The sequence below is a fragment of the Mobula hypostoma genome, chromosome 9 (genome assembly GCF_963921235.1).
Source record: "Mobula hypostoma chromosome 9, sMobHyp1.1, whole genome shotgun sequence".
Lineage (NCBI taxonomy): Eukaryota > Metazoa > Chordata > Chondrichthyes > Myliobatiformes > Myliobatidae > Mobula > Mobula hypostoma.
The window spans coordinates 143,015,368-143,034,191 of NC_086105.1; the positions used below are offsets into that span (position 1 = coordinate 143,015,368).

General features: G+C 44.8%; 1 protein-coding gene across 1 annotated transcript in view; it reads right to left on the reverse strand.

Annotated features, from left to right (window-relative positions):
• Positions 1-10,177: 10,177 nt before the first annotated feature.
• The window catches only part of LOC134352287 (uncharacterized), an 88,657-nt gene continuing 80,010 nt past the window's right edge, over positions 10,178-18,824 (reverse strand). The window contains exons 16-19 of the mRNA XM_063059576.1: positions 17,399-17,540; positions 17,116-17,303; positions 10,785-10,926; positions 10,178-10,356 (exon numbers count right to left, since the gene is read on the reverse strand). Coding sequence (XP_062915646.1) covers positions 10,178-10,356; positions 10,785-10,926; positions 17,116-17,303; positions 17,399-17,540 — 651 coding nt within the window. The remainder of the gene's footprint in view (positions 10,357-10,784; positions 10,927-17,115; positions 17,304-17,398; positions 17,541-18,824) is intronic.

The window sequence follows — 18,824 nt, forward strand, 5'->3', positions numbered from 1 at the left end:
CCCACAGAAAATTGGCTTTTTAGAGGATTGATCAGGAGAATCGATCAGTGGCTCTTGCAGTATGGAAAAGGTGTGACCGATGGGAAGTTATTAGTGTGTCCAACCCTCGCCTAGGTTGATAACTTCACCATAGAAAACGGTCCCCTTGCTGTGGTCACATTCGGTGACTTCTAAAGGATTTCGGAGGACAACGGGAAGAATCGACGGCATCGGCTCACCTGAAGAACAACAACAGCTCGCTCTCTCCATCACGACTCAACTCAGTACCACGAACTGAACTGCACTTTACCCATCACCGTAAGACTATATCCATTTACCCCTAGACTTGAAGAAGCTTAGTTTTTATATTTTTACACACACACACACACACACACACACAAATATAAAAAATCATTGCTAACCTGTTTGATTTATCTGATTTTATGTTGCTGTATTGCGTAGCTATTAAGAAGTACCATTATCTTTAACCCGTCACGGGGTACGTGACATCAAGAAACTCCGCGGAAAGGTTATGGAAAAGCACAAGTCAGGAGATGGATACAAGAAAATTTCCAAGTCACTGACTATCCCTTGGACTACAGTTAACTCACTCATCAAAAATGGAAAGAAAATGGCACAACTGTAAATCTGCCGAGAGCAAGCCGTCCTCAAACACTGAGTAACTGTTTCAGAAGGGGACGGGTGAGGGTTGTCACCAAGAAGCCTATGACCACTCTGGAGTTCGAAGCTTCAATGGCTGAGATGGGAGAGACTGAGCATACAACTGTTACATGGGTGCTCCACCAGTCGCAGCTTTCTGGGAGAGCGGCAAAGAGAAAGCCATTGCTGAAAAAACTGATGAAATCTTGGCTAGAGTTTGCCAGAAGACATGTGGGAGACTCTGATGTCATCTGGAAGAAGGTTCTATGGTCTTATGAAACCAAAATTGAGCAAAGTTTTATCAGACGTCTCCCCTGCCACCACTACTGATGCTGAAATGTCAAGGCGGATCGACCCGATGCAAGAGCACAAATATCAGGAACACAATAAAACAAGCAATACTTCATCAAACGTTACTCTTTATTCATAGCATGCTATGGGGGAAGTTACAGACTGATCTCCCAAAGAGCCAGTCCAGACACTACCCTCTCCCGAATCACAATTCTTCACAATTTATAACATTGATCAAACCGCAGGCAGGAAATCGTACAATTACGCGAGTTAAGACAGTTTTAGAATAATTTCGATCACATGCCAATATACTGTTAGATGTAAAATCATCATTGGTTAGTTATTATGTTCTGCCAAAGCTAGCCTGGATACAACATCAGTTCCTTATATTGACACCTTCCCCTTCTCTCGAACGTTCTGTCCCCAACGCTATCCTTCCCATATTTAGTTATATCTTGAGATGTTCTAGCATTTTCAGAGAACAATGTCTAGTACGTCAGCTGTTGCTGGGTAGGGTTTCTTTCTGACTTGCCCAACGACAGTATTGATCATTAGCTAATCATTGTTCTTAGTCGATACCCATATTTACCTATTCCTCTACTCTGTCATTCCCCCCTTTTATCATATTATGAGAGCCAATTAAATAGGGGTCGAGAAGGGCATCATCATCCTTTCCCTGAAAATTCTACAGCCAACAATTAGGCAAGTCATTATCACGCAACACAAAATAATTATTGAACATTGAATTCTCCAACTTCCGTATTTCCCTCCCCCTCCGTTCCCCCATCCCATTTTCACTCTGACCCCTTCCCCAGCTGCTTATCACCTCCCTCATGGTTCCTCCTCCTTCTACTACCCATTGTGTTTTCCCCTATTCCTTCTTCACCTTTCCTGCCTATCCCCACCCTGCTTCCCCTCCACCACCCCTTTATCTTTCCCCTTACTGGTTTTTCACCTGGCACCTACCAGCCTTCTCCTTCCCACCCTCCTCCCACCTTCTTTATAGGGCCTCTGCCCCTTCCCTCTTCAGTCCTGATGGAGGGTACTGGCCCGAAACGTTGACTGATCATTTCCACAGATGCTACCCGACCTGCTGAGTTCCTCCAACGTGTTGTGAGTGTTGTTTTGACCCCAGCATCTGCAGAGTATTTTGTGTGTACACAATAATTATAATAATGAGAACAATCAGCCCGTGCAGTAAATAACCATCCTAACCAGCCATCCCTTTCTTAGAAACTTGCCTCAAAAACATGGGTGATGCATTTGTCTCCGACTATGGCGCATACCACCCGCCCCGACCCCCCTCCCGCCCTCCGCCGCTGGGCCAAATATAATCCACAACATACCTGGTTTGTTGTGCAAAGAGTCGTAGGGGAACGTCGACTCAGACCAGGAGAGGCCTGCGTCGGGCATTTTCATGCCTTACAAAGCGCAGATTGGAAGTCTGTGTGGGGCCCAACACTCGCACAGACACGTGAGCAATGTGTGGTTAAGTGCCTTGCTCAAGGAAATAAACACGCTGCGACAGCTGAGGCTCGAACTAGCGACCTTCAGATCACTAGACGAACGCCTTAACCATTTGGTCACGTGTCGTAACTCCACCAATTCTCTGTTGACAGCCTCCAGGTCTTCCACCGTACTGTTGCCCAATGCCGTTAGCCTACAAATGAGGTAGTTGCCGTTCTTGCAGCTATGCTTCCTGCCGAACCTCCTAGAGAGAGAGCGCGCTCAGAAACTCATAGCTCAGAGAAGGGCGCAGAGTAACAGGATTCCTCCAGTCAGCGCAGAATTCCTTACTCACGGCTCGAGCTACCAGTCGTCGTCGAACGTGGGCATTCTGCGGGCAGGGAACAGAGAGTGGTCCAGTTGTTCCTACCGCAAAGAAGGTAGGTAAAGTGGTGGTGGCCATAGTATAGGTGCCGTTAAACAAGGACACGTATCCTGTCTTCGCCGGTAGCAAGAATTCTTACGAATAACTATTTTATCATTCCGTAAGTACTCCTCGGTAGACAGGGAGGAGTATTTAAAAGTTCCTGAACTATCTGACACACGAATCCCATTACAATATCCACATACATACTGAATTCTCTCAGAGAGGGGCACGTATTGTTCTTGGATACATTTGAAAGAGAATATTCCCTTGTCTATCTTACATCGGTGGTCCAAACAATGTCTCTTCAGACAGGGTATTTCCCGGGGTACCCTGGCGGAAACGCATCCCCATCCCTTTCCAATGAAACAGAAGGGATAATCCCTGGTGCTTCGACAGCGTGTACTAGGTACCCACTCTTCCCCTCCACCACTGCATGCCGTTCGCGGATCCCCAAACACTCAGGGTCCGCAGCATAGTTATCACCTATTCCATCAATACATTTTCCCTCTATCCCTTTACATTCTTCCCCTAATCTGTCCTCCACTATTAGGTCATGTTCTATCCAGCATAGCCCTGATGGGTTAGCTACAAACAGCGCTTCTACAGACTGTACCAAAGGATATCGCGCGGTACGGTTACCATGCAGCCGCTGGTGTGCTCGATAAAACAAGCTTTCCTCTAAAGAATCGATTGCAACACACAACAAAGAAATAAGTCCACAAATGGTTAATTGCGGCCTGGGAGCCATCTTTTACAGTCAACGAGGTGTATCCAACGTTCCTGGCCTTGTACTTTAACCGCCGTCGGCGTTTGTAGTAGTATCTGGAATGGACCTTTCCACCGGGGTCCAAGTTTGGGACGCTCCCAATTCCTGATCAGTACCGAATCTCCAATTTTCGGGTCCGGCCACTCCGTTCCTTGCCGTCCGGAATCCTTAAGGGTATTCTTTACCTGGGAGTGGAGAAACTTTAGAGAGGACTAGGCAATGGGGTTACCCGTTGGGGCACGCTTTGAGAGAAGGGTAGTGCAGTCTGATGTGACCAGAGTGAACATTACATTTTCCTGAATGCCATTGGTATCGCTTTGCTTTGGAAAGTGAAATAGAAAACCTCAGTTTATTAAAGAAGAATGACACGTAACAAAACAAATATAGCTCCTCTTCATTTAACTGCCATCCTTGTGCCTCTTGTTGTCATTCTGGAGACGTGCAGTCCTTTCATTCCCCGTTTCTTCATCTCTTCTGCTGTTTGTTGTTTGTCTCTGATCCTGGAGACGTGCGGTCCTGGCCTCATCCGATTCTTGTTCTCTCCCTCTCCCTGTCGCTTCCCGACGACTTTTGGCGTCATCTCTTGACCATAATGTCCCCCTACCTTCTCCACGCAGCATAATCAGGCTGACCATTTTTTAACCCTAATGCTGGATAGAAGATACGAAGCAGTAACACCAAAGGATGCTGATTATTCTTGATGATGTGGTTGGTGCTCTCCTAAATGGATGTGATATAGTCACCACTGTCCTTTGACTGCAGCAAAAGGCTTTATGGGTGTTTCGAAGTGCGTCATTACAATAAGATTTAATTATCTCTTATTGATGGCTGGCAGTTAGATCTGTCCCAATGCTGCACATGCTGATGGTGATTCGCAGAATGTGATCCTCGAAAGAGCTGCCCTGCTCTTTTGCTCCGGTAGGTGTCGCTGCTGAGACTGGCGGTGCGCATGCGTCGGACTGCTGCGTCCCGTTTAACATGATGGCCGATTAGCTCTCGGGTGAAAGCCAACTTCAATGCGGGCCGTCTCTAAAAATGTAGTGGGGTTGATAGCATTACAGTATGCGAAGGTGAGGAGTGGGTTATTAAGTAATGCTATTTCATAGCGACTTAGTCTGGCCTGGGTAAGATGTTGGGTCTGGTGACAGGTCAGCAGGGCTACAATAGTATGGGACGAATACACTGTAATGGCGGTTGCAGAGTGATGTTGGAAGCAGCCGTAACTAGGGAGTAAATGGCCGGGAGCATCTATGAGTAGGGGAGTAATCCCTGCGCTACGGACTCTAACTTAGTGGAATAATAGGCAACAGGGCTGCGCTTATCCCCATGTGTCTGAGTGAGCACTGCAGTGGCGCAGCCATCTAAAACATTCAGAAACAGCTGGAACGGACGGTCATAGAGTGGGCGGCTAAGAGCAGGCGTCCTCGAGAGCGATTTCTTAAATTCCTCAAAGGCTTCCTTCTGTTGCCCAGTTAGTTCTAGAGGCCCCTTAAGCGTACTGGAAGCCAGAGGGCTCAAATGTCTTGTATACAGAGCAACATTTGGAATCCACTGTCTCCCAAAGTTTACTAGGCCAAGGAAAGCACTCATGGCTTTCGGCGTACTGGGCGGGGGGGGGGGGGGGAGGGGTTGCAAGGATGGGGGTCACCCATTCAGGAGTGAGCTGCCTTTCGGTTGCACTCAAAAGGGATCCTAAAAATCTCACTTGCCTTTGGGCTTCCTTTACTTTATCGGGGTGGGATCACGTATCCCCACGAGTGCAGGGCATTCAGAAGTGTATTGGTGTCATGAGCATTTGATGTTTCTGACTGGCTTGCCAGTAGGAGGTCGTCTACGTACTGTATTACAGTAGAGCCCCCGGGAAATTGTAAGTCTCTAAGCTGCCTGTGCAATATCTGCGAGAAAATGGTGGGAGAGTGCACGAAACCTTGGGGTAACCTATTCCAAGTGTACTGCTGATCTTGAAAGGTAAATACAAAAGGGTACTGCGACTCAGGAGCAAGGGGAATTGCAAAAAAAAAATGCATGCTGCAGATCTACTATGGTAAAAATTTGGGAGTCCGGTGGAATTCTGCTTAGAATCGTAGTGGGATTAGGGACTACCGGATGTTTAGGCTGCACAATCTCATTAATCTTACGAAGAATCTGCACTAACCGCCAATCTGGCCTTCCCGGCTTTGGAACCGGCAAGATAGGTGTATTGCAAGGGGACTGATAGGGGACTGGAATGCCCTGCTTACAGAAGGATTTATCAGATGGGTTATGCCTTCAACCGCCTCCTTCTTGAAACTGGGGCGAGGCATTGCCGGCATTATAAGCGGCATCTCCAGCGTAGGTTGCAGAGGGAGCAGAAGCGTTCCCAAATATCGCTGCCATCCTCCCCGGCCTTTGGGCGGCATTCGAGGACATTAGTGATCTCTAGGGGGCGCTGCAAGGCTTTTCTTAGAGCCTTCTTTGTGGTATTCACCCGGTTTGCGTGTGGGACTGCCGCGGAAAAGGACTGCCAATTGGCATGATTTCCCAAAGCTTCCTTCCATCTCTCCTGCTCACTGGTGGTAAGAGCCATGCAGCACAAGCTAAAAAGAACCTGGGGTGTCGCCTGAAGCATTTGGATTGTGTCAATCATAAAATCGATAAATCCCTTGGGATCATACACATTTCTTGGGACTTCCAAGGGGTATAAACCTGCATACTAGCCTCTTGGTCCTGCTGTGCTGCATTAGGATTGGGAACAGTCCTATTACGAAATTGCCTTGGAATCCCACTCCCTCTTGGTCTCCTCGGACTCGCTATTACCTTGAATAGTATGGGTGGTGGACGAGGGTCTTCAGGATCATCATTATCAGCACCAGAGTCATAGTCAGTATCGGCCTCAGGGTCTACCAGGGGCCCGTCTCCGTCGAAAAGGTTTCGTCGCCTCCTAGTCTGGCGATTATTACCTTTCCTTTGCCGAAGTTGTCCCCTGGTTCGGGAGACTATTGGGCTTGAGGAGGGTGTATTCTGAGGCGGCTGGGGTTGGGTAGCGGTAACGTCATATGGGGATGGCGGCGCCGTGGGCTGGAGTTGGGTACGCCAGACCTCCTCCTCCTCAGCCTCATTATCATCAAACAACATGGGCAGTCCAGATAGGTCAAGAGGTACCTCAGTTTTACTTTTGCCAGCTTCATCTTTACCTTGTCGTCTATCCTTAACCTGGCTATCTTTTGTTTCCCTATTCTGTTTTCCCTTATTCGTATCATAATCCTCACACAGTCCTTTTAATGTCTCCCACGATTTCAAATTTCCTTCACTGTCACATACATTATTTCCTCTTCGACGTGCATTGTACTCCCAACTATTTTGCTTAGGTCTGTTATTTAATCGCCGGCTGGTGGCGCAAGAACATCGGCGCCGTTTCTCGGGTTCGACACTAGTTGGGTCCGCTCCCGAGTACGCTTTCCATCCGTGTCGGGTTGAGTGTCGAGATCGCAACTCGACATCGTAAAAATAAAGGGATTTATTTTTAATAAATAAAAATAATCCGCGCCTTGTAAAAGCCATGAAAAAGACCTCATCACGGACGCATGTACGGACACGCAGAGGCTCACGCATAGACTCGCACGCACGCAGGCACACGACAAAAAAAAATCTGTTATTTAAATGTTCGGCCGTTTTTCTCCAGTTAGACATTAAAACCTTCCATTTTTGTCCGGCATTACGTTTCCAAATTGCTTCCTCTGCCTTCAGACATTTATCTAAGTCCCAGGCCCCACCCAAAGGCCGAATTTCACGACCCAATTTCTGTTTTCGGCATTCCAATAACCTTCGGTTATCTTTTCCTCTTTCAGGGTCATCTCCACATAGTTTAAATAATGGCGTGTTATTTACAGACTTATCTAATGTTGTCCCATATTTCTTAATCGGGTGGGCCATCCGCCTCCTTTTCTCACATCCACTTCAGGGTCATGACCTTCGCGTGGGGGATTTCCCCTCTTAACGACCGGTTTAAGGCTGGATGCTGAGACAGGCAAATTGTCGTAAGCGTACCCCAAAACGTATTTACAACATCCGGATAGACTGCAGGAGAGAGCCTCTTCCCCTGTGTTTGACCAAACTTCTGCTCTGTCCTGCGTTGGTCAATTTACCGAGTTACGCAACCCGCCCCCCACCCCACCCCCATCCCCACACACACAGCAATTAGAATGGTCACCAGCTTCAAACTGTAATAGGTTACTGCTACTAACCCACTGCCCAATTCGAGGTGACGCACCCAAAGAAAAATGTAATAGATCACTTGATGATCCACTGCCCAATTCTTCAGTACTCACAGACTTTAAAACTCACAATACCCAGTCGGGACCTCTGTTACCCCGCAGACTTTAATACCCACAATACCTAGTCGGGTCCTCTGTTACCCTGCAGACTTTGATACTCACAATACCTAGTCGGGTCCTCTGTTACCCCGCAGACTTTAATACTCACAATACCTAGTCGGTTCCTCTGTTACCCCGAATCTTCTGACCTGTGGTACTCGGGCGATCCTCAACTCAGGTTTCTGAAGGAGTCCGTCAGAGGATTACACGCCAGACGAAGGGGTTGTCAAGGTGGAGAATTAATGAGAGAGATCAATGTAAATCTTACCCTGTAGGCCCATCCGTCTCAGGTCACTGCTGCTGAGCTGATCACTGACGCCGTCTCATGGGGATGCCTCGTCTTGGACTCCTGGCTGGCTCGCCAAATTGTCAAGACGGATCCACCCGATGCAAGAGCGTAAATACCAGGGACACAATAACACAAGCAATATTTCATCAAACTTTACTCTTTATTCATAGCATGCTATGGGGGAAGTTACAGACTGATCTCCCAAAGAGCCAGTCCAGACACTACCCTGCCCCAAATCACAATTCTTCAAAATTTATAACATTGATCATCACGTAAGCAGGAAATCTTAAAATGACGCGAGTTAAGACAATTTTAGAATAGTTTCGATCACATGTTAATAGTTTCGCTCACATGTTAATAGTTTCGATCATATGCTAATATACTATGAGATGTAAAATCATCATTGGTTAGTTATAATTATTTTCTGCCAAAGCTAGCCTGGATACAACATCAGTTCCTTATATCCTTCCCCTTTCTCTCGGACGTTCTGTCCCCTACGCTATCCTTCTCATACTTAGTTATATCTTGAGATGTTCTAGCATTTTCAGAGAACAATGTCTAGTACGTCACCTGTAGCTGGGTAGAGTTTCTTACTGACTTGCCCAACGACAGTATTGATCATTAGCTAATCATTGTTCTTAGTCGATACCCATATTTACCTATCAGAGAAACCTCACACAATGTAGTGGGACACGTAATTAGTATTGTAACCTGGGGTCGTTGGGTGTTTCGGGCTTTACAACATCAGGCACTCTCACCCAGATGACCCAGCCAGGGTGGATCAGACCCTGGCTTGTGTCCCAGTAGCATTGGCCCATGACATACACCGCTTGATCAATCTCCATCTGGAGGCTCACTCAGCAGCCTCTGAGGTGGTCTTGATCGTTCTTTCCTCTGCAGCCCGCCCCCCCCCCATTATTCCAAGGAGAGAGTAGGTTCTGCACAGTGAGCAGCCAGGAAAACCTCTGCACTCCACCTCTATAGGCTCACATCGTGCCCTCCACCCCTGTTTCTGGCACTACTCTACCAGCCACTGGTATTTGGCTTCTTGCATTCTATCGGTCTTCCTGGGGCACTGTCAGTTCTACCATGAACCCCTGCTTTGAGGTTTCTGACAGAATGACCATGTCAGCCCTCAGGGATGATGCTGTGATGAAATCAGGGAACTTTACTTGCTTGCCAAGTTCGGCTTTCAGTAGCCAGTCAGATGCCACCCCAAGCAAGTCTGCTGGTCATTTGGGCTGAGGCTTTGGTTGGTTTTCAGCTTTGACAAAGGCTATGGGCTTTCTGTGTCGGTGAAGTTGCCAACTTTGGTTAATGTCCAAAGAGATACTTTCTGACACTGCCTTTAGCACCTGGTCAAGATGCCAGAGGTAGTGGCCTTTTCCCAGGGCTTCTGTGCAGCTGCTGAGGATACCACCATTACCCATATCTCTCCCGCCACCATTTCCAAATTGCACTGAAATCACTAGTGAGGAACTTGACCTTGAACCTTTTGAATCTGAGATTGCAGCACACCATGTTGTACCTCAGAGCTAAGGTGCTGAAACTCATCAAGAGTATGTCCCTCTAGCCACATATGTTGGTTCGATATTAAACTCCTGATCCCTGAAAATCATTTACGGTATGTTGATTGCAGAATATCATCAGAAATATTGAAGGAATGTTATTTTATTAATTCTTAGTGAATGTCCTGTGAAATGATTGGTGGGGGCATGGAGGGTGGAAGGGGAGGTGACAGTGCTTGGTGACTGTCTAATTCATCTGTTAACTCTGGGCATTTCCCCATTCATGGTGTTCTCAATCTCAGGAAAATGTCTGGTGATTTGCAGTGAGGTTAAGTATCCACTATTGATCGCTTCTCTATAATTCAGACCAAAACACACAAAGAAGCATACATTGTAGTGATATAAAAGGCAATGAAAAGGAGAGAAAAACAAGACAGGTCATGGAATGTTGTATTTGTATCAGCGACGGACTGCACACACGTTCTGGTACTTTGGGAATGAGGTGAAACCCACACCAGACGTAAGCTCCAGATTGGTAATGTTTGGCGGGACTTGAAACCTGAACCTTTGCATCAGGATGGTAAAGAACAGAAAAAGCTCCATCCTGGCCAGACTCTCCCCCGCACAGGCCCTGCGTCCTGCAAAACAATGTCAATTTTCAAAAACCAGAGTTATTCACCCTCAACCCAAGACACTGAACAGTAACATTTTATAATGGGAATGCAAGGTATCTGACCTAAAACATTAACTCTATTTCTTTCTGCATATATGCTGCCTGGCTTGCCGTATGTTCTCTGCTTTTTCTTTCAATTTCGATTTCCAACTATCTTGTGTTTCCCCATCATTCAGGCTATGGTATTAATTCCCGTCTCCCCTGTCCTTATTCACCTCGTCCAGGCTTAGTGGCCTTTTTCCATGCTGAATGACACCCATTTCCACCATCCACATGTATCTGCTTTACCGTCTGAAACTGCTTATCCTTGACACTGCTGTTCCTTTGTTCAATGGGCCAAGGTCAGAGGGGAAATCACACCAACATTAAATCCAATAATTTAAACCTTCTTACCCATAGAAAAAGGAGTAAAGGCATCTCTCTTCACAAACTTCCCATCAGCATCCAGAAAGTTGGAAGGGTTGAAGTCATTTGGGTTTTCCCATTGAGTTTTGTCATACAGCACCGAGGTTAGCAAAGGGATCACTGGCGTGCCCTAAGAATATAATTTACAATTTACGTTGTTATTCCTTTTGAGAATTATCACTGAAAAGTATTTCTACTGGAACAGAATTAATAAACGTGGCAGCTATTCCACACTTCCAGGTACATTTGTATTTCTTAGATCTTCAATGTATTTCACTCTGCGAAGGTCAGCTGTGTCACCAACTTCAGAGATATGGACGTCCAGAATTCTCTCTCTGTCACTTTACACCTCTCTCATCTTAAAAATGCTTATAAAATCATCATTCCTTGCTTCAGCTATGCCCCAATATCTTATTAAGTTGAAAGTGCGTTTGTTGCTGGTCGTCAATACCTCTGAGCAAGAAAGATATCCCTCAAATTTATTTTATTTGTTTAATTCATTTATTTGTTTAGAGCCAGAGTGCAGAACAGGCCTTTCTGGCCCACCGAGCCACATCATCCAAGGCTAATCTCATGACAATTTACAGTGGCCGATTAACCAACTAATCAGTGTGCCTTTGGACTGTGAGAGGCAAGTGAAACCCCCATAGGAAACCCATGCGCACATGGGAAGAGCATGCAAATCTTCTCATGGATCCCATTTCAAACTCTTACCTCACATAGTGGTAAGCTCAAATTTCAACGTCAATATTATTAAAATACATACATGTTGTCTTGAGATCCATTTTCTTGCAGACATTTACAGGAAAAAAGTAATACAATACAACTTTATGAAAATCTATACATAAACAAAGTCTAACAAACAAACAAACATGCAAAAGAAAACAAAACATGCAATTAAAAAAATACTAAGACCATAAGTTGTTAAGAGTTCTTGAAAATGAGTCTGCAGGACATAGAATCAATTCTGAGTGATAGACACTGGTTCAGGAGCGGAATGGTTCAGGGTAACAGCCTCTCCTGAATCTGGTGGTGTGGAACTGAAGGCTTCTGAACCTCCTACTCAAAAGGCAGTACTGAGATGAGGGCATGGCTTTGATGATGGAGGTCCTTGATAATGCAAGCTGCTTTCTTGTATCAGCACTCCTTGTAAAGTGCTTAATGCTGAAGAGCAAGATGCATGTGATGAATGAGGCTGTATCCACCACGTAAGGGTTTAAAATCTCAGTGTTACATCTTGAATGATAAAGTTATAGTAAAACTCTTTGGGATTCATTACTAACTTTTTAAATTTATTCCTTCACATGAAGTAGGCTTCAGCTCAGGTCAAGATTATCATCGCATCTATGATCAGTGGTAATAAGACTCCTACTTGCAGCAGTAACTCAAGCACATAGCATTAGAGACATAACATAAAAAGAAAAATTATACATGGAGGAACACAATTAGAACAATTAGTCCATTTGTGCAAGTTGCCCTCCATCTCTTGTCCACTGTACACATGCAAGTCCTTTCCAAAAAGTTTGAACACTACATGAGCTTTTATTAGACTATATGATATCGGAGCAGAATTAGGCCATTTGGCCCATTGAGTCTGCTCCACCATTTCACCATGTCTGATCCAATTTTCCTCTCAGCCCCATTTTCCTGCCTTCTCCCCTTATCCCTTCATGACCTGACCAATCAAAAATCAATCAACCTCTGCCTTAAATATACATAAAGACCTGTCCTCCACAGCTGCCTGTGGCATCGAATTAACAGATTCATCACACTCTGGCTAAAGAAATTCCACCTCATTTCCATTCTAAAAGGACACTCCTCTGTTCTAAGTCAATGTCCTTTAGTTTTAGACTCTCCCACCACAGGAAACATCTACTCCACGTCCACTCTATCAAGGCCTTTCACCATTCAACATGTTTCAATGAGGTCATTGTTCATTCTTCTGAATTCTATTGAGTACAGGCTCAGAGCTATTAAATGCTCTTCATATGACAAATATTCAAACCTGGAATTATTTCTGTGAACTTCTTTTGAACCATCTCCAGTTTCAGCTCATCCTTTCTAAGAAAAGGGGCCAAAACCTGCTCACAATAGTCCAGGTGAGGCCTCACCAGAAATTTATAAAGTTTCAACATTTCATCCTTGTTTTAATATTCCATTCATCTTGAAATAGAATTGAATTGAATTGACTTTATTACTTACATCCTTCATATACATGAGGAGCAAAAATATTTACATTACGTCTCCGTGTAAATGTGCAATGTGCAATTTATAGTAATTTATAATTAGTAGTATGTACAACAGGAGAGTCAATATAACATAGAAATACAGTAGCAACAGCATCAATTAATCAGTCTGATGGCCTGGTGGAAGAAGCTGTCCCGTAGCCTGTTGGTCCTGGCTTTTATGCTGCGGTATCGTTTCCCGGATGGTAGCAGCTGGAACAGTTTGTGGTTGGGGTGACTCAGGTCCTCAATGATCCATTTGGGCACTTTTTACACACTTGTCTTTATAAATGCCCTGAATAGTGAGAAGTTCACATCTACAGATGTGCTGGCCTGTCTGCAGCACTCTCTGCAGAGTTCTGCAATTGAGGGAAGTACAGTTCCCATACCAGTCAGTGACGCAGCCAATCAGGATGCTCTCAATTGTGCCCATGTAGAAAGTTCTTAGGATTTGGGGGCCCATATCAAAACTTCTTCAACCGTGTGAGGTGAAAGAGGCGCTGTTGTGCCTTTTTCGCCACACAGTCGGCGTGTGCAGACCATGTGAGATCGTCGGTGATGTTTATGCCGAGGAACTTAAAGCTGTTCACCCTCTCAACCCCAGATCCATTGATGTCAATAGGGTTTAGCCTGTCTGCATTCCTCCTGTAGCTCACAACCAGCTCCTTCGTTTTTGCGACACAGAGGGAGAGGTTGCTTTCCTGACACCAGTGTGTCAGGGTGATGACATCTTCTCTATAGGCTGCCTCGTTATTACTGCAGATTAGGCCAATCAGTGTAGTGTTGTCAGCAAATTGAATTAATAGATTGCAGCTGTGGGCGGCGACACAAATTAATGCTAACATTGCATTTGCCTTCCTCACTCAACCTGCAAATTAACCTTTAGGGAATTCTGCACAAGTACTCCCAAGGCCCTTTGAACCTCAGTTGTTTGTTTTTTTCTCTCCCATTTAGAAAATAGTCAGCCCTTTCATTTCTTATACCAAAGTGAATGACCATACACTTCCAGATACAGTGCTCCATCTACCATTTCTTTGCCCATTCCCCTAATCCATGTCCTTCTATAGTCTCTCTACTTCCTCAAAACTACTTGCTCCTCCACCCATCTTCATATTATCTGCAAAATTTGCAAAATGCCATCAATTCCATCATACAAAACATTAACATGCAGTGCATATAAAAAGTATACACCCCCCAGAAGTTTTCATGTTTTGTTGTCTTACAGCATTGAATCAGAGTGGATAAATTTGGATTCTAGACACTGATCAACAGAAAAGTGAAAACAGATTGCTACAAAGAGATCTAAATTAATTACAAATGTAAAACAGAATATAATTGATTGCATAAGTATTCACCCCCTTTAATATGACACACCAAATCATCACAGATGCAGCCAGTTGGTCTTAGAAGTCACACAATTAGGTAAATGGAGATCACTGTGTGGAGTCAAGGTGTTTCAATCGATTGTAGGAACAATACACCTGTATCTGGAAGGTCCAACTCTGGTGAGTCAGTAACTTGGTAAAAACTACACTGTGAAGACAGAAGAACACTCCAAGCAACTTCACGTAAAGGTTATTGAAAAACACAAATCAGGAGATGGATACAAGAAAATTTCCAAGTCACTGACTATCCCTTGGAGTGCAGTTAAGTCAATCATCAAAAAATGGAAGGAAAATGGCACAACTGTAAATCTGCTGAGAGCAAGCTTTCCTCCAAAACTGAGTGACCAGGAAACAGAAGACACGTGAGGGATGTTACCAAGAGACCTATGAGCACTCTGGAATTTGAACCTGCAATGGCTGAGATGGGAGTGACAGAATCAACTGTGACCCGGGTGCTTCACCAGTTGCAGCTTTCTCGGAGAGTGGCAAAGAGAAAGCCATTGCTGTAAAAACTCATATGAAATCTTGGCTAGAGTTTGCCAGAAGACATAGGGAAGACTCAGATATCATCTGGAAGAAGGTCTGATGAAACCAGAATTCAGCATTTTGGCCATCAGACTAAATGCTACATTTGCCATAATCAAACACTGCACATAATCAAGAACACACCATTCCTACATTGTCATTGTAGCATGGTGGTGGCTGCATCATGCTTTGGGAATGCTTGACTACAGCAGGTCCTGGAAGGTTTGTGAAGGCAGAGGGTAAAATGAATGTAGCAACATACAGGAAAATCCTAGAAGAAACCCAGATGTAGTCTGCAAGAGAACTGTGACTTGGGAGAAGATTTGTTTTCCAGCAAGACAATAAGCCCGAGCTTAAAGCAAAAGCTACTCAGAAATGGCTTAAAAACACAATGTTAATGTCCTGGAGTGGCCAAGTCACAGTCCGGATCTCAAGCCAGTTGGGGATTTGTGGCTGAACTTGAAAAGGGCTTTTCAGTCAGGATCCCCATGCAATCTGACAGAGCTTGAGCAGTTTTGTAAAGAAGAACAGGGAATAATTGCAGTGACTAGAAGTGCAAAGCTGATAAAGACCAATCCACAAAGAGTCAAATCTGTAATTGCTACCAAAGGTTCATCTATTACTGACCTGAAGGGGGTGAATAATTGCGCAGTCAATTATTTGTGTTTTATAGTAGTAATTAACTTGGAACACTTTGTAGAGATCTGTTTTTACTTTGGCATGAAATATTCTTTTTCTGTTGGTCCGTGTCAAAAATCCAAATTAAATCCACTGTGATTCAATGTTTTAAAACAATAAAACACAAAAACTTCTGGTGGTGGTGGTGGTGGTGGTGGTGGTGGGGGGGGGGGTTAGTGAATGCTTCTCATAGGCACTGTATAGCATAACCAAGAATCAATCCCAACATAGGCCCCTGTGGAACATCATTAGTCACTGGCAGCCACACAGGAAGGCTCCCTTTACTCCCACTCTTTACCTCCCGCCAATCAGCCACTGCTTTATCCATGCTAAAACTTTCCTTGTAATAATAAGTGCTCATAGCTTGTTAAGCAGCCTCATGTATGTCACAGACCTTCTTAAAATCCAAGTACACAACATCAACCAATTCTACTTTGTCTATCCTGCTAGTTCTTTCTTCAAAGACTCCCAACAGATTTGTCAGACTACGCTAACTACAACCTATTTTATCATGTGCCTCCAAGTACCTGAGACCTCATCCTTAATAATCGACTCCAACTTCTTCCCAACCACCGAGGTCAGACTAATTGGTCTATAGTTTTCTTTCTTCTGCCTCTCTCCCTTCTTGAAGAGTGAAAGGACATTTGTAATTTTCCAGACTTTCTGAACCATTACAGAATCTTGAAAGATGATTACTAAAGCCTTCACAATCTCTTCAGCCAGACTTTCAGAAGTGATGTACACCATCTGGTCCAGGTGACTTATCTAACTTTAGATCTTTCAGTTTCCCAAGAACCTTCTCTCTTGTTGTGGTAACTTCACACACTTCATGACACCTGACATTTGGAACTTCCACCATACTGTTAGTGTCTTCCACAGTGATGACTGATGCAATATCTTTTTTCAGTTCCCCTTATTACCTCTCCAACATCGTTTTCCAGCAGCCGTATACTCAGTCTTGCATTTTTTACACAGGATAAAGGGGAAGCCTTTTAGGACCGAAATTAGGAAAAACTTCTTCACACAGAGAGTGGTGAATCTGTGGGATTCTCTGTCACAGGAAACAGTTGAGGCCAGTTCATTGACTATATTTAAGAGGGAGTTAGATATGGCCCTTGTGGCTAAAGGGATCAGGGGGTATAGAGGGAAGGCTGGTACAGGGTTCTGAGTTGGATGATCAGCCATGATCATACTGAATGGCGGTGCAGGCTCGAAGGGCCGTATGGCCTACTCCTGCACCTATTTTCGATGTTTCTACATTTATATGTTTTTCACTGTCATGACCTGCTTCTGCCTTTTTATCCTTGGGCAATGGACCTGATTGAATTCCCTCCATTCCAAACTTCCAACGTCCAGATTAGCCATTGGCCAAAGCTCTTTTTTTATTTACTATATAAAATCACACACAGAAATCAGAAAATAAAGCAGAAATAATCCATTTGCACATTCCCTAGAAGAATTACCAGCATTTTAGGGACAATCAGTCACTCACTTCACCTCACGTACCTTTGGCAGGAAATATCCTTTGAAGTTCACATCCTCTGTTGTTGAGTGCATGAGGTTCAATGGCAAAACGTTAGCAAACCTCTGGATTTCGTGGATCACTGCATCGGTGTACGGCAAATTTTTCCGATCTCCAGTTCTGGGAAACCGCTCAGAACCAATCACTGTGGTGATTTCATCGTGCACTTTCTCTGGAACAGGAGGAAATTGTTAATGCACTTAGCAGCAGGGCTCGAGCACAGGCTCTCACATGAGGAAAATCTGTCATCAGTCAGATGCTCCTCACCCTGAATCTGTGGATATTTCATCATCAATAGCATAGCCCAACGAAGGGTGGTCGAAGTTGTCTCCATCCCAGCAGCAAACAGGTTGGTCACTGTGAATATCAGGTTGTTTTCATGGAAATATGTATCTGGGTTTCCTGATTCCTGCAAAAGACCATAAGCCCATAAGACACAGGAACAGAATTAGGTCATTCAGCCCTCCAAGTCCACTTCCCCAATCTATCATGGCTGATTTAATCTCCCTCTTAACCCCATTCTCTTGCCATCTCCCATAATCTTTGACACCCTGTAGATACTTTATTAATCTCAAAGGAAATTACAGTGTCACAGTAGCATTACAAGTGCACAGATACACAAATGAAAAATATTAGAGGAGCAGTAAGAAAGAATAAAAATTATGTTACCTCAAACTAACAGAAGGGGGTCATCACTTCCCTGGCTATAGCTTGACATGTTATCGACCCTAATAGCCAAGGGTAAGATGACCTCTTATAGTGCTCTTTGGAGCAGTGCTGTTGTCTTTGTCTATTACTAAAAGTGCTCCTTTGTTTTGCCAAGGTGGCATTCAGAGGGTGAGAAATATTGTCGAGTGTTGTTAGCATTTCCTGTACTTCCACAGCAGTAGAGGAGGCCATGGATAGACATATCAGAATGGGATTGGGACATGGAATTAAAATGTGTGGCCACTGGGAGATCCTGCTTTCTCTGCCGACAGAGCGCAGGTGTTCAGCGAAATGATCCCCCAGTCTGCGTTGGGTCTCGCTGATATATAGAAGGCTGGATCGAGAGCACCGGATGCAGTATATCACCCCAGAGAAAGCAGGGTCTCCCAGTGGCCACACATTTTAATTCCACGTCCCATTCCCATTCTGACATGTCTATCCATAGCCTCCTCTGCTGTAAAGAGGAAGCCACACTCAGGTTGGAGGAGCAACACCTTATATTCCATCTGGGTAGCCTCCAACCTGATAGCATGAACATTGACTTCTCTAACTTCTGCTAATGCCCCACCTCCTCCTCGTACCTTATCCGTTACTTATTTATTTATATACACTCATTCTTTTTCTCTCTCTCCTTTTTCTCCCTCTGTCCCTCTCACTATACCCCTTGCCCATCCTCTGGGCTTCACCCCTCCCACTTTTCTTTCTCCTTAGGCCTCCTGTCCCATGACCCTCTCATATCCCTTTTGCCAAACAACTGTCCAGCTCTTGGCTCCATCCCTCCCCCTCCTGTCTTCTCCTATCATTTCAGATCTCCCCCTCTCCCTCCCACTTTCAAATCTCTTACTAGCTCTTCTTTCAGTTGGTCCTGACGAAGGGTCTCGGCCCGAAACGTCGACTGTACCTCTTCCTAGAGATGCTGCCTGGCCTGCTGTGTTCACCAGCAACTTTTATGTGTGTTACTTGTACTGACAACAACAGACTGGTA